The sequence below is a fragment of the Sorex araneus genome, chromosome 5 (assembly GCF_027595985.1).
Source record: "Sorex araneus isolate mSorAra2 chromosome 5, mSorAra2.pri, whole genome shotgun sequence".
In the NCBI taxonomy this organism is placed as follows: domain Eukaryota; kingdom Metazoa; phylum Chordata; class Mammalia; order Eulipotyphla; family Soricidae; genus Sorex; species Sorex araneus.
Window position 1 is genome coordinate 1,929,643 of NC_073306.1, and position 15,725 is coordinate 1,945,367.

Sequence of the window (15,725 nt, forward strand, 5' to 3'; positions counted from 1 at the left end):
TTCCTTCTGTTTTTTGGGCTACTCCTGGCAGTGCTCACGGCTTTCTCCGGGGCTCAGCGGCCTTGCGGGGTGCAGGGGATAGAAGCCGGGTCAGCTGCCTGCAAGACCAGCGTCCTCCCCCTCTGTCCTAATGCTCCGGAACCCCCTTGCCTGACCTTAACGGGGTTCCGCAGCGAGCACCCGAGCCTCCCGCCCGCAGAGCAAACGCGGAGCCCGAGTCTGTGGCTCAGGGGCGCCACCTGGTGGCCCAGCGAGCTCCCAGCTGCGCCAGCCCCCCTCCCTCCCTCCCTCCCTCCCCACCCTGGTCCCGAGCCCACTGGAACACACAGTGAACTGTCCGGTCCCCTGGCACACCGGCAGCCCCATGATGACAACCCAAGCCAGGCGGACAGGGCCGTGCATTTTTCTCACACAGAACAATCGAAAGCATAATTACAGGTCGCCTCGGAGAGCGGGCCGGAGACCAAGGTGGGGTTCGTGCCCGGACAAGCTCTTGGAAGCGCCAAAGAGCCTTCGGCGGCGGCTGCCGGCTTCCATGGATGCTCGACGGCCCGGCCTGAGTGCCGGATGCCCCAGGAACCTGCTCGAAAGCCACTCTGTCCCCGGCTGGCCCGCGGGCCACCCAGAGGAAGGACGTGGGTGGGGTGGCGGGTGGCACCCCCAGAACTCTGAGCCCCCCGTCCCCCCCCCCCCCGTCCCCTCTCCCCAGCGGGTCCCAGTGGGAGGGGCCAGCGCGGGTGTGTGCGTGTGGTCAGGGCTTCCTGCGTCCTCAGAGCCGGCTGCCCCGGGCCCGAGATCGCCTCCTGGAGCCCTCAGAGCCCCGGTTTCCTTGTCCAGAGTGAGGCTCTGGGCCGGGGAGACCACCCGGGCTGCAGCCTCGCGTGCGGCTATCTCAGAGCCAGGAGTCAGCCCCCGAGGGAGGCCCCCGCCGCCGACCCCCAGCGTCTGGCAGGACCTCGTTAGCCCCCCATGCGGTCACCGGCCCCCACGCCCCGCCCTGGGCCGAGCGCGGGGTGGGGGGAGATGCCAACACTGAGAGTGACTCAATCCTGCCCACACTCGCCCCAGGAGTGCCCCCAGATCTGGACAGGGGCCAGGCCAAGTGCGGGTGCGCCCACCCCGGCCACGGGGCTGGACACAGAAGCATGGAGACGGGACGGACGGAGCATTGGGGACGGCGACACGGCAGGACGCACAGTCCGGGGCAGCACGCGCTCGGCCCTGCGTGAGCCCACCGAGGGCCAGGCCCAGCAGAGACACCTGGGCAGGCGGTGTGAAAGGTTCCTCAGCGTCCAGCCCTCCCGGGTCAGAGCGACAGGACGGGGATTAGGACGATCACGGACGAGTCCGGAGTGTCAGTGTGGGGATATTCACAACAACCTTTCGCTCTCTGTACTGCAAACCACAATGGCCGAAAGGAGGGAGAGAGGGAGGGAGGAGAGAGGAAGGGAGGGAGGGAGGGAGAGAGGGAGGGGAGAGAGGGGGGGAGAGAGAGGGAGGGAGGGAGAAGACAGAAAGGACAGACAGGAGAGACAGGGATAGGGAGAGAGGGAGGGAGAGAGAGAATTGCCTGCCGTAGGGGCAGGCTGGCAGGTGGGAGTTGGGGGAGGGACCCTGGGGACACGGGTGCTGGGAAATGTGCCCTGGTGGAGGGACGGGTGTTGGAGCACTGTGTGGCTGAAACCCAGTCAGGAACAGCTCTGTGAAGATGCATCTCACAGTGATTCAATGACAGAATCTTGAAAAACAAACCAACAAAAAAGACGTGTGAAAAAAAAAAAAAGACGTGTGCCTTGCATGTGGCTGACCCTCGTTAGATCCCTGGCAACCCATATGATCCCCTGAGCCCGCCAGGAGTGATTCCTGAGCGATCAGCCGGGAGTCAGCCCTGAGCACTGCCGGGTGTGGCTCCAAAATTAAAACCAACAACAAGGGCCGGAGGGAAGGGGAGGGCGTTTGCACCCAGCCCCCAAGCACCGAGCACCGCCAGGAGAGATTCCTGAGTGCAGAGCCAGGAGTGACCCTGAGCATTGCTGGGTGTGACCCCCAAAAACCCAAACAAACAAAACCCAACTACAAGCGTCCCCTTCTTCGTGCGTCCAGTGCACTGTGTCTCCAAAGAGTGTCCTTGCAAGCCACTAGCACCCTGGCCGCAGCAAAACCCCAGCTTGGAGCCAGAGAATTAGCGTACGACCTGCACGCGGGCCGACCTGCACACGGGCCTGTGGGCTGGAGCCGGGAGCGAGCCTGAGCCCACGAGCACACAGATTAGAGTGGGGCGGGTCCTACTGGCCCACTAAGGAACAAGCCTGAGGGGCTGGAGCCATAGCACAGCGGGGAGGGCGTTTGCCTTGCTTGATCCCTGAGCACCGCCAGGGGTAATTCCTGAGTGCAGAGCCAGGAGTGACCCCTGTGCATTGCTGGGTGTGACCCAAAAAGCAAAAAAAAAAAAAAAAGCCTGAATTTTTATTTAATTTAAGGTTTTGATTTGAGGGCCATCGCCGGCGGTAGCCAGGGCTGATTCCTGGCACTGCGTTTAGGGCTCACTTCTGGCGGGCTCAGGGACTGTGTCGGTGCCGGTGACCAAACCCAGGTCGGCCGCATACAAGACAAACGCCCTCCCTGCTGCACTATCGCTCCCGCGCCCACAGCCTGAGTTTTACATATTAATGCGAGTTTTGCATTCCTTGACCGGAGGGGCAGGTCAAAGGGCCAGAAGAGCGTGCTGGGAACCCGTGTTTAATGCCTACACAGAGTCCCTGAGCACTGGGCTGGGAGTAGCCCCTGGGCACAGCCAGCTGTAGCCGAAACCAAACAGACTACAGAAGCGAGCGATCCTGCATTCCTGATCCAAACCCCACTGGCCGTGAAAGAGCATCATTTCTGCATGTTCTTGGATTTTACTAGTTTATAAAAAAAAAAAAAAATCTGCATCTGTAGCCAGAGAGACAGGACAGTGGGGAGGGCATTTGTCTGCGATGTGGCTGACCCGCTTTGATCCCCGGCATCCTATAAGGGCCCCCAAGTCCTGCCAGGAGTGATCCCTGAGCACAGATCCAGGAGTCAACCCTGAGGACCCCACAAAAAAAAGAATCATCTGTGTTCAAGAGAAATACCCGATGCGTAGTTTTATTTTCTTATCATTTTCCCCTGTCAGGTCAAAGCAGGCCTCAAAATGTTTCTCTGCTGAAAGACGCAATATAGGATTAATAGTAATAGCAACAGTAGCCGGACGGGAGTAGTAATAGTAGCAATTTTAGTGGCAGTAACAGTAGCAGCTATGGAGTGTCAGCCTGAGGTGGCTGGTACAGGGCTGGCCACATAAGCAGCCCCCTTACTGCTGCACTTGAGCCCTAACCCCCAGGTTGGCATCACTCAGTTCTGAAACCTTAGATTAGAATCCTCCAGTGAGGGGCTGCCTTCCCAGCACGGGGTGTGGCTCCCCAGGGCAGCGCGGGCGGGCCCAGCTCCTCCCAAATGACCAGTGCAGGTCGGGGCGAGCTCGGAGCTTTCCACGCTTGAGGCCCTGACTTTGATGCCCTGCGCTGCCCACCCAGGGGCCCCCAGCACAGGGACCCTTGCTCAGTCCCTCAGCAAACATGCAAGTGCCAGCAGGAAGCAGCCAAGCCACCGAAGGAAGGAAACGGGATAAACAGTGAATATCTGAATGACCAGGGCACCCACCAGGAACTCCTGGGGGGGGGGGGATGTGTTTACTTTTTTAGTTTTGGTTTTCAGGCCACACCCGGTGATGTTCAGGGATGACCCCTGGCCCTGCAGTGCTCAGGGGACCATTTGAGTTTTGAACCCCGTCGAACCTGCGTCAGCCACGTGCAAGGCAAATGTCCCACCCGCTGCTCTGTGGCTTCAGCCCCTGTTTCTTTGTGTTGTTGTTGCTTTGGGTCCTGTTGGTGGTGTTACTGCTTTGTTCGGGTCACACCTGGCAGTGCCCGGGTCTTACTCCTGTATCTGAGCTCAGGGATCACTCCTGGTTGGGCGTGGGGGACCACCTGGGGTGCTGGGACTCGAGCCCAGGTCAGTGAGGTGCAAGGCAAACACCCTTCCCACCGTACCACTGTGCTATCTCTCTCGCCCCTCTTTCTTTCTTTTTTTAAGGCCACATCTAGTGATGCTCAGGGGTTACCCCTGGCTCCGCACTCAGGAATCACTGCTGGCGGTGCTCAGGGGACTCTCTGGGGTGCCAGGGATCGAACCCGGGTTGGCCACGTGCAAGGCAAACACCCACCTGCTGTGCTTTCTCTCCAGCCCCACGTCTTGGCCTCACTTGGCAGTGCTCAGGGCTGACCCTGGCACACCTGCCCTATCTCCTAGACCCCCGAGTCTTGTCGAGAAGGATGCCAGTCTCAGGCGGACGATTCCGATGGGAACATCCGGACACGCTCACAGTTTCCTCCCCCAAACTGGACGAGCTTCTCAGGACACTCACGCGGCCTCTCCACCTGCCTTTGGTAGAAGGAAACGCCCCGCCGAGAGCATGGAATAGGACAGAGGAGCGAGGCCCGAGGAACAGGCCGCAGGGGCTGAGACTGCGGGCCCCGCCCCTGCTCACCTCTGCCTGACACCAGGGCCCAGGCCCAACTTGGCCCGGCAGGGCACGCTGGCCTTGTAGCTGAGGTCAGAGACACAGCAGGAGGGACTGCAGGGTGAGGAGGGGACACTGGGGCCGGGGCCACGGGACAGTGGGGAGGGCGCTTGTCTTGCAGGAGGCCAGCACGGGTTCGATCCCCGGCACCCCATAGGTCCCTCTGAGCAGCACTGGGAGTAACTCCTGAGTGCAGAGTCAGGAGGAGCCCCGAGCATCACGGTGTGACGTCCCCACGCTCCAGAAGGCACCTGCCTGCCTCACAAGCATGAGGTCATGAGCTTGAGCCCCAGGGCTGCCCGCGTGCACCAAGCATGATCCCGGCGGCTGTGTGGGACGTCCGGTGCGCCCAGCCCGACGTCTCCGGCACACAGCCGAGCACGCACTAGCATCGCAAGTGGGGTGTACAAGCCCCCAGAGCAGCCCGAGTAGAGGTGTGAGCACTGCAGTCAGGAGTCAGCTCCCAGTAACCTGTGCAAGTGTGGACCCCAGTGAGTGTGCAGGCCGGCACGGCGACCCCCCAGGGCACCTTGGTCGAGTGTGGAGTAACAGGAGCAGATGGACCCCCCCCCGCCCCGCACGGCCCCCAGGCACCCCACAGCAGGAAAGGGAAGTAGAATAAAGTACCCAGGGCCCGGGGAACCTTATCTCAGTGCCTTGGGCACGGGCAGGGCACGGACATGGCACAAACCCGCTGCTGAGGCGGGCTCCGGCCCTGGGGATGCCACAGGTGGCCATGGAGCTGCCGGGGCTTCTCGGGGCCGGTGACAAGCTGGAGGAGGCGGGAGCCGCAGGCAGCAGGGGGAGGCACGGCCACGGCGCCTGGCAGGGGGTCCCGGGCAGCCCTGGGCGACAGGCAGAGACACCGAGGCAGCACTCCCGCTGGGAGCGGCCAGGAAGCCCACCCCCTCGGCGCCTGTCAGGGCAGCCTGCAAGGGCGCCGCTGGGTCCCCTGCAGACAGGCAGAAGCAACACGCTCCAAGGGACGCCCAAGGGTCCCGTTAGGAGCCGCGGGTGTGTCTGGAGTCTGCCCAGCAGTGGGGGGTGCAGACGCGTGGGACTCTGGGGGGGCCGTGGGGGCTCTGGGTTCACTCTGTTCCTCAGGGCTCCGAAGGGGCTTCACATGTCCACCCCCAGCAGAGCCAGCGAGGGCAAGAGGGGCCAGGCCCACCTGCCACACGGCACCCGGGCAAGCCACCTCTGGCCCTGTCCGGGCCCCAAGAGTGTGGCTGGAACAGGGGATCTGATCTTGGCACAGAGCCAGAATGTCCCCGAGGGGCGGGGGCAGAGCCAGAGCACAGGGAGGGCGTTCGCCTTGCACGCCGCCAACCGGGGTTTGATCCCCAGCGTCTCATAGGGTCCCCCGAGCAGCGCCAGGAGTAATTCCTGAGTGCAGAGCCAGGAGTAACCCCTGTGCATCGCTGGGTGTGACCCAAAAAGAAAAACTATAATGATGATGATGATGATATAATAATAATAATAATAATAATAATAATAATGTCACCAGAGTCTGAAGGTCTGTGCGGGGAGGTCTCGCGCTGGGACGGTCAGCATGGTGTGGGTTTGGGTCCGGGCGACACACTGCGGGTGCTCAGGGGTGACTCCTGGCTCAGTGCTCGGGGGTCGTTGCAGCAGTGCTCAGAGGAGTTCAGGCACTGAGACCCCCACGAGGGCGGCAGTGCGGGGCACGTGCCTGCTCTGTCTCTCCCCCACAAGGACTCGGCTTTGCTGAAAGACCGAAGACCGGGACAAGGCGAGGGCAGGGAGGTGCTTCCTTGCACGCGGCTCACCCCGGCTCCGGCATCCCGGAGGGTCCCAGAGCTCTACAGGGTGGACCCCGAGAGCCAGCCAGGTGTGGCTCCAAACCAGAAAATTAAAATTTGGGAGAAAGCTCTTGAGTGAGGGCAGAGGCCGGGCAGGAACAAGCAGCCAAGTTTGAGTCCCCCGCCCGCCCCACGGCACCGCTGAGAGTGGGCCCAGTGACCCCCGGGACTGCGGGGCCCGGGGCTGCAGCCTTAGCACAGCGGGGAGGGCGTTCGCCTTGCATGCGGCTGACCTGGGTTCGATCCCCGGCATCCCATAGGATCCCCCGAGCAACGTCAGGAATCACTCCTGAGCACAGAGCCGGGAGTCAGCCCTGAGCATCAGTGAGTGTGATGCAGAATTCAACAAAACGACCAAACCACTGCTGGGCCACAACAGCCCCATGCCCCCGGGTCTGAGCATGGAACCTTCCAGACTAGTGACCCCACGCCTGGAGCACTACTAGGGAGTCATCCCCCTACTCCAAACACACAAAAGAAGCCACAGGCTGAGGGAGCACCTCAGGGCGAGCGTCGGTCAGACCCCTTCATCCCCTGATTCTCACGCTGAATCCAGTCAGCTTCCTGCTACCCTGGAGGGCCTGGAGCCCGGCCCGCCTGCGCTGGGGGCCTCTGGGATTTGGGGGTCTCTGAGCACTCGCTTCAGAGCCCAGGATGTGGCTTCGGTGGCAGAGCCCGTGCCAGGCACCTGGGCCCGTCCTGACACCACCAAGCTCTGCCGCTAAGGCGGGTCCCAGCCCTGGGGGCGCCAGGGGTGGGCACGGAGAGGAAGGCCCCGGGCACTGCAGATAGGCGGGTTTTTGTTTTTTGTTTTGCTTTTTGGGTCAGACCTGGCGATGCTCAGGGGTTACTCCTGGCTCTGCACCTGGTGGTGCTCGGGGGACCATAGGGGATGCCGGGGATCAAACCCAGGTCGGCTGCGTGCAAGGTGAACGCCCTCCCACTGTGCTATCGCTCCGGCCCCTCGGGTGGGCGTTTGAGGCGTTCCTCTGTCCTTTCCCTCTGCCAGGGAGCGCCCGGCTCCTGCACTTGCTTTTTTTTTTTTTTTTTTTTTTTTGCTTTTTGGGTGACACCCGGCGATGCACAGGGGTCACTCCTGGCTCTTCACTCAGGAATCACCCCTGGTGGTGCTCAGGGGACCATATGGGATGCTGGGATTTGAACCCGGGTCGGCCTCGTGCAAGGCAAACGCCCTCCCCGCTGTGCTATCACTCCAGCCCCCTCCCCCCCCCCCCCCCCCCCCTCTTGCTTAGGGACAGTTGTTTTAGGTTGGGTTTCTTTTGGCCATTCTAGTTTTACTGTTTTGTTTACACAGCCTGCGGAGTGTAGTATCAGCTTTAATCCTCTCCAAGCGTATCAGTGTAAGAAGGCGAGTTGTAACGACCCAGGAAAGAGGCCAGTGGTGTTGATACAGTAGCAGGTCCACATCCCGGTGACAGACATCAGGAAATTTCAGAAACCAGTGGCTGCTGAGAGCAGTTGCCACGGGTGGAGCTTGTATTCCTCGGGGGTCCAGGCCGCGTGTACACACCCGGGGGTCACGCGCTGTCGGGGACCATCCGCTGAGGCTTATCTGCAGCGCCATGACTCCAGGGGGGTCCCAGACAACTGGTCTGCAGGGGGCCCGGAAATCAGACTCAGGGGGTGGAGCAGGAGGGAGAGTTCGGTGAGCAGCGGAGGGGCCTTGCACGTGGCCACCGGCCTTGTACCCAACGCTCCTAGGGGCCCCTGAGCCCCGAGCTCCCAGTAAGCCCTGAGCACCCCCAGATGTGGCCCCCAAAACAGTAACCGAAAGCTCAGGTCCTCATGCCGGCAGGGGAGCCTTCCTCGGCCCTCCCTGCGTCGCTAATGCCTCTAAAGTGGGGAGAGCACAGGTCAGGCTGGGGTCTCCTTTCCTCGCCCCCAGAGAGGGGAAACCCACTCCCAAAGCCGAGTCCGCCACCTGGCCCTGATCTCTGCTGCCCCCTCGTGGATTCTGGGTGTCAAGACTCTACTGGGAGCGGCTCCAGCCCTGAAACCATTCAAGGCTTGAACCCGAGTCAGTGGCTCAGGGGCTCCCCCGCCTCTGGACCCCAGGTGGAAACAGCTGCTCGCTGGGGCCGTCCCCAGGAAGCTGCACCCCCTCGCTGCAGCCGGCTGCCTCTGCAGGGGCGAGGCAGACACCAGGCCGCCAGCGGGCTCCCTGGGCAGCACTGGGGGGTGGGGGAGGGCAGAGGGCAGCGCTCGGGGTCACTCCCCGCAGTGTCCAGGACTCTACCCCAGCTCCCGCCCCACAGCCTGCTCTTTCCTCTTGGTTTTGGACTTGGAGCCACACCCAGTGGTGCTCAGGGCTGAGTCCTGGCTCTGTGCTCAGGGACCCCTGCCGGCAGGGCTCAGAGAACCACATGCAGTGCTGGGGGTGCCGGGGGTCGAACCCGGGTCAGCCGCGTGCAAGGCCAGCGCCCTCCCGGCCTCTGTCTCCAGCCCTAGTCTTATCCACGCTCGCAGGGGAGCTCTCCTCTCTCGGGGACAGGCGGGCCCAGTCAGCCTGGACGCCCTGGGGCTGTTTCGGCAGGAGCCGTCCTGGAGGCTGGGAGGGGTCATGAAGTGCCCGTGACCACCCACTAGACACTCTCACGGGCCAGCGGGGCCCTTGATTTTTTGATTCGTTTTTTTATTTTTGGGACACACCCGGCGATACTCAGGGGTTGCTCCTGGCTCTGCACTCAGGAATTACTCCTGGCGGTGCTCGGGGGACCCTATGGGATGCTGGGAATCGAACCCGGGTCGGCCGCATGCAAGGCACATGCCCTCCCCGCTGTGCCATCGCTCCAGCCCCGCCAGCTGGCCCCTTGGCAGGGGAGGGGCAGGAGTCACCCCTCTGTGTGACGCAGCCCCCTTCTGTCCTGTGCTCAGCTCAGGCCACCGGGCACTGAGGTCACCCCGGCGGGCAGCAGCCAGGAGGTTTCCGCAGACGCTCTGTGGAGGCAGGTGCTGGCCTCAGTTCCACAGACCCAGCTCCTGGGACCAGCCCACACTTTTGGGCAGTGTGGCACAGCCCTGCCGGGGAGCTGGCTCCTCGCCTGGCGTCCAGCGCTGCCCTGCCAGGCCCTGCCCAGCTCTGTGCCAGGACCGCGGGCTGCCAGTTCAGACTCCCGCGAGCAGGGCCGGAGAGTCACGCCCAGCAGCACACCCCCTTCCCTGGCGGGGCCTGACTCCCTGGCCATGGGCACAGTGCTCTGGAGTAAGAGGCAGACCCAGCTGGAGGCTGGGGTACCCCAGCTGGGCTCCCCTAAATTGCACCTCTGTCAAAAAGTGCCGAAGGGACCCTGGTAGCTGGGAGGGTGACTCCAGCTCCCAGCGGGTGGGCCGGTGCTCCCTGCCACTGCCCAGAAAGCCCCTCCTGCGGGGGGGGGGTGGGCCACGCGCGCTGCCCACTATGCCCGCGGTCTGACCACAGCTACGCTCCACTGTCGGCAGCACCATCCCTGCGTCGGGCGCGGCCACTGTGTGTGGAGTCACAGACAGACACGGGTGGTAACAGCAGAAAATGTTCTTGGCACAGAGGGAATCCGCAGTGTGGCACGAGGGGCCGGGGGGGGGGAGCCGCCGGGGGGCCAGCGGCTGTCGGGAGGAGTCGGGGGATGTGAGCGGGGAGTCCAGGACTTGCCAACAGCCTTGCTCTGCGGGAGACACTGGGCAGCCTTCAGGACAGGAGAACTGACCAGTGAAGACGCAGGAGGGAGGAGGGAGCCCGCCGGGGAAATGGAGCCCGAGCTGGCCAGAAGGAAGCCAAGAAAGGGGCCCCTGGCACACCGCATAGGGGACAGCCGGGGGGGTCTGCCCCCTGCTTGCCACGCCCCCCTTACCAGGAAACAGAGAGACAAAGGGACTTAGGGCGCTCAGGGTGGGAGTCGGGGTGAAGCCAGGGGGTCCGGGGCTCAGCGCGGTCACTGACCTCGCCATGCGGGCAGGACTGTCCCCTCCGCCCGCCTAGCAGGACGGACAGCAAAGCCCTTCCGGACTCAGGCGGGGGTCTCCCCACGGCCCCCTCCCATCTCGCCACGCCCCGCGCCTGCCAGGTCAGGGCGATGTCCAGGGGCTCAGGGGGCATAAGACCCGCGCAGCCATCGTGGCTTGAGCCCTCGGCTGAGCACAGCCTGTGAGGCTGGGAACTGGGGGGAGGAGCCCCCAGAGTCCTCAGAAAGGGTCCGCGTGGCCGCCAGTGGCACGGCTCTCGCTCCTGAGGCTTCCACCCTCTGTCTCCAAGCTGGGGCGGGAGAAGGAAAGGGGTCCGGGCTGCTTCTGAGCCCAAAGACCCCAGGACCCCCAGGGCACCCCCTCTGTGCTCCTCCAAAGCAACACACTTCCTGGGGGGTCCATAGGCCCCTCCTCCTGCCCCACCCTCCTCACACCCGGACACCCGCAAGGCCTGTGGCGGGAGAGGCGGTGTGGACGGGACCGACTCCTGCCAGAGCCATCAGGCTGTGGCCCCTGTGCCCGGCGGCTCCCGAACAAGGCAGGCGGGCAGCGCCCTTCCCCCAGGTGGCGGCCCCTGCTCAGGTGAGCTGCGTGTGGCCCGGGCAGCTGGGTGCGGTCAGTCCCCCAGCACTGCCAGCAGCTGGGGCGCGGGCTGGTCCTGACCCTGCACCCTGGGGCCACCTGGCCTTCCCTGCTGTCCACGCTCCCTCTGCCACCCCACTTGGAGGTGAGGCAGGGCCTCTCCCTTTGTCGCCCAGCTGCGCAGACCCCCTCAACGTCCTGCTGCCAGCCTCGCTGCGGAGCTGGGTTGCTGCGTTGGTGTTGGGGACAGGCCTGGCCACCACCATCAGCTTCCTTCGTGGCCAGGTCCCCAGGGCCGTCGTGGGGCTGGAGAGGGCGCAAGGTAGTGATCCAGTCGCGAAGCTACCAGGGCCGCCAGAGGCAGGGCTGGTCGGGCGGCGCGGGCGGCGCGGGGGCGGGCGGCGGGGAGGGCGCGGGCGCGTCAGCGGGGACCCCCGCGCGCTTGCCGTCGGGGGCAGCGCGGGCCGCGCTCCGCTGCAGGTGCTCCAGCAGGCGCGCGCTCGCGGCGGGCTCCAGGACGCGGCGGGCCAGCAGCACGCGGCTCAGGCGCGCCAGGCAAGCGCGGTAGCCCTCGCGGTGGCTGTCGGGGGACGCTGCGGGGGGCGGAGAAGGGCGGGAAGGACGTGAAGCGCCGGGCCGCGCCGCGGGCGGGGGTGGGGGGCGGGGCGCGGTCACTCACCGGGCGCCGCAGCGGGGCCAGGGGCCGCGGGCAGCCCCCGCAGGAAGCGCACGGTCATTTCCAGGACGTTGGCCTTGTCCAGCTTCGAGGGGCGGGAGTCGAGCGCTCGGCCGCAGGGAGAGGGACAGAGCCTGGGACGCGTCCCCGCAGGCTGCCGGCACCAGGCGCCCCTCTCGGCGGCGGGGTGCCGTGGGCCGGGTCCCGGGGAGACTTCCGCGGGGGCGTTCCTGCCGGCCGGCCTCACCTCCCGCGGCAGGAGGAGCCCCCGGAGCCGGCTCAGGCTCTCGTTGATGCGCGCGCGCCGTCGCCTCTCCAGCAGCGGCTTCAGGCTCTGGGGGGCGGGGGGCGCAGAGGACGCGCGTGGTTACGAGGGACGCGCCGTCCACCACGACAGGCCTCCCGGACCCCAGGCCCCAGGCCCCGGCTCCTACCTTGCGCAGCTCCGCCCGGTCCCCCGCCCTCTGAGGTAGCCCCATGGTCCTGCAGGCGCGGCGGGAAGGCGATGTCCGTGCGCCCCGCGGGCAGCCAGCTTTAAGGCGCGGCGTGGCCGGCCCCGCCCCGCCCCGCCCCGCCCCGCCCCGTCCAGCCCCGTCCAGCCCCGTCCAGCCCCTCGGAGTCCCGCCGAGCACAGGTTGTTCCAGCGCAGGCTGGGGCGCGAGGCGGGGCCCGCGGATCCCCGAAATCCCACTCCGGGCCTTCGCTTCTCTTCTGCAAGCCCAGGGCGCCCCGCGTCTGCGGGAGTGCGGGGGTGGGGGGGCGGTGGGAGCCGTGGATGTGCCCTGAGCTCACGGACAGGAGAGCCGTGGGTGGACACTTGGCCCCGCCTCCGGCCCGCCCCCTTCATTCATTCCGAACCCCGCTGCGGTTCTGGCCGCTGGACCCGCGGCGGCCCCTCCCACGGTCGCCCTGAGAAGGGGAAGCCCAGCGCCGGGCGGGCTCAGGCCCTCGGCCACGCCACTGGCCATCAGGACACGGCAGCACTAGGCCCGGTCGTCCGGGGCGCGAAGGACCCCGCACACCCGCGCTCCAGCGGTCCCTGCGCCCGTGTTTTGTTTGGCGGTCGCCGGGCACCACGTGGAACGCGGGGGGGGGGGGCGAACCCCGGGTAGGCAAGGGCCCTCCCCACTGGACTGTCGCTCCGGCCTCCGCGTCTGGGTTTTGCACCGGGAAACTGAGGCCCAGAGAAGCCGAGGCCGGCCTGGCGCCCTCCGAGCCCCAGCTCCCGCGTAAGGAAGTCCCGGGCCCGGCGGGCGGCGCGGGGCGGGCCACCAAGCGGCATCCGGGCCCGCCCCGCGCCAGCGCCCTGGGACCGCCTTCGACGCGTGGCAGTTGCTGCGAGAAGCTGGCGGGGCGTCCCCCGCCCATCTGCTAGGAGCTTCCCGCCCCCAAAGGACCACAGGGGCAACTGCCAGCAGGCCCCGGCCTGGAGCGAGGACTGGACCCCGCAGCAGTGGCGGAGGAAGCCGGGTGCGCGCGATGACGCTGTCCAGGGTGCTGGAAGGCCTCAGACCCCCTCCCCTGGCCTTCCCGCGTTGCTTGTCCGCAGTCTTCTCGGCCAGGGACCCCTCAGTTGGTCCAAGAGGAAGGGGTAGGGGGCTGGAGAGATAGCATAGCGGGTAGGGCATTTGCCTTGCACGCGGCCGACCCAGGTTCAAATCCCAGCATCCCATATGGTCCCCTGAGCACCGCCAGGAGTGATTCCTGAGTGCAGAGCCAGGAGTAACCCCTGTGCATCGCCAGGTGTGACCCAAAAACAAAAAAAACAAACAAAAAAAAAAAACAAGAGGAAGGGGCAGCCTGGGGGCGATTCTGGACCTGTCCTCGGTGACAGCCGTGACAGCCGCTGGGTCCCCCCAGACCTCACAGTAGTCCTAATTCTGAGGATAAATTATGCCACGCGATGTAGACGCAGACCCTGGGGTGTCCTGGCCCCCTTGACATGCTAATCCCAGGGCAACTATTACGCCAAAGGAATTAGCATTAAAAAATTTTAGGTCAGGCTGGAGCGATAGCACAGCGGGGAGAGCACTGCCAGGAGTAATTCCTGAGTGCATGAGACAGAAGTAACCCCTGTGCATCGCCGGTGTGACCCAAAAAGCAGGAAAAACATTAGGTCACGTCCCGCTGTGTTCCGGGCTTACTCCCGGCAGATTCAGGGAACCAGGCGGGAGGCAGGCAGCCTGCCAGGCCAGCGCCCTCCGGCTGTCCCGTCTCTCGGCCTCCTCTTCTTTTGTTTGCTCCTGGGGCTCCACCAGCCGTGCTCGGGAGTCATTCCCAGCTCCGCTCTGAGGGGTGCAATGTCAGGGAGTGAGTCTGGGTGTCCTGATGCAAAGCTTCATGCCAGCTCATGGAGCCCTCCCCTGACCCAAAGTAGGTGAAGGGGGGGTTGGCGGTGCTCGGAGCCCGCGGTTCCGGCTTGCTCACTCTCGTGCTAAGGCATGAAGCAGCCCCGTGAGGGCAGATGGCCTGATTGAGGGTCTCCTCAACCCGTCCCCAGCCCTCCAGTGACGGTTTCTTTTAGGGCTCAGAGAAGAATGTTGTGGGGGCTGGAGCAATAGCACAGCGGGGAGGGCGTTTGCCTTGCACGCAGCCGACCCGGGTTCGATTCCCAGCATCCCATATGGTCTCCTGAGCACCGCCAGGAGTAATTCCTGAGTGCAGAACCAGGAGGGACCCCTGAGCATCATCGGATGTGACCCAAAAAGAAAAGAATGTTGTGGTTCACTCATAGAGGTCCTTCCCCACTCACCCCGCCAACGCCGTGTGCCCACGGGTCCCCCTGTCCTGCCTCTGCATCCTGCTGAGTCCTCAGCGCCAGCTCCTTCTCCAAGACCACCCCTGGGCCTTGGGACGCCCCTTGGGAGACTCAAAGTTCAGGAAACTGGCTTCCTTGGCGTCACCGGTCACCCCCGACTGTCACTCTCCTGTGCTGTGAAGGACCAGCTGTTCCCTTCAGCTTTGGATTTCAGTTTTGGATTTTTTTTGAGAGATGGCTCTCTATGTTTTCAGTTTGTTTCGCTCTGTTTCGGGGTCACAACCGGTGATGCTCCGGGGTTCCTCCTACTCCTGGCTCTAGCAAGACTCAGGAATCACGCCTGGTGGTGCTTGGGGGACCATGTGGGACGCCGGGAATCAAACTCGTCGAAGGCAAACGCCCTCCCCGCTGCACTCTGCTCCGGCTCCAGAGACGCTCGGCGATGGTCAGGGGTCCGGGGCGGCAGAGGTGGCCCAGCCCCCCGCTGCAGGTGTCTTATTCCGAGAAAGCCGGGCTTTTGCTCTTTTCCGGGTCACTGTCGCTCAGGCATCCGCCAACGCTGCTGGGTGCGCGAGAGGGGGTGTAGGGAACAGCTGCGGCCCCAAAGTACCGGGCAACACTCCGCTGGCGACCCCGGGGGTCCCAGTAGCCTCAGGTCCCCGCCGGCAGAGATGTCGTGTGAGACGCGCGCCACCAGGGGGCGCCCCTAGGGCCCCGGCTGGGCCGGGCGCCGCGGTGCTCAGGCCTTGCTCCTGATCAGTGCTCAGGAGTGCCTCCTGGCAGCGTGTGCTGGGGGATGACACGCGGGCGCGGGGGATCGAGCCGAGTGACCGCGTCTACGTGCCTTCCCCGCCGCGCTATCTCTCCCGCCCCGGGGCCTGGCTGTTCTGGAAGAAATTTCGTGCCGCTTCGGTGGCTGCCCTGCGCGGGCGGGCGGGACGAGGCACGGGGCGGACCGGCCAGCACGGTGTGCCCAGCGCGGCAACGGGGCGTGGGGGGCGCGGGAACAGAGCGGCTGCTTCAAGGTCGCTGGAGGCGCTGGCGGCGCGCCCAGCCTCGCCCGCCCCCGGAGGCGCCCGTGGGATCCGGCGCGCGCCTCCCGCGGGGCTCTGAGGGTGCCCCCTCCCTCGGGGGGCTTGGGCCACGCGTGTGCCCGGTCCGCGGCCTTCCCGGGGCCGCCCGCCGCCTGGACCAGGGGTCCCGACGATCCCCGCTGCCCCCAGCCAGTCCTGCCCTGCTCAGAGCCCCAGGGAACCCTCTGTGGTGCGGGGGCTCGAACCCGGGTCAGCCGCGTCCAGGCAAGCGCCCATCCACGCGCTACCC

General features: G+C 65.2%; 1 protein-coding gene across 1 annotated transcript; it reads right to left on the bottom strand.

Annotated features, from left to right (window-relative positions):
* Positions 1–11,310: 11,310 nt before the first annotated feature.
* Positions 11,311–12,123, bottom strand: HES2 (hes family bHLH transcription factor 2). The gene is made up of 4 exons (XM_055137600.1): positions 12,079–12,123; positions 11,899–11,978; positions 11,648–11,778; positions 11,311–11,561 (listed from the first exon to the last, which is right to left on the bottom strand). The coding sequence occupies exons 1-4, from the start codon at positions 12,121–12,123 to the stop codon at positions 11,311–11,313; spliced, it is 507 nt and encodes a 168-aa protein (XP_054993575.1).
* Positions 12,124–15,725: the final 3,602 nt, after the last annotated feature.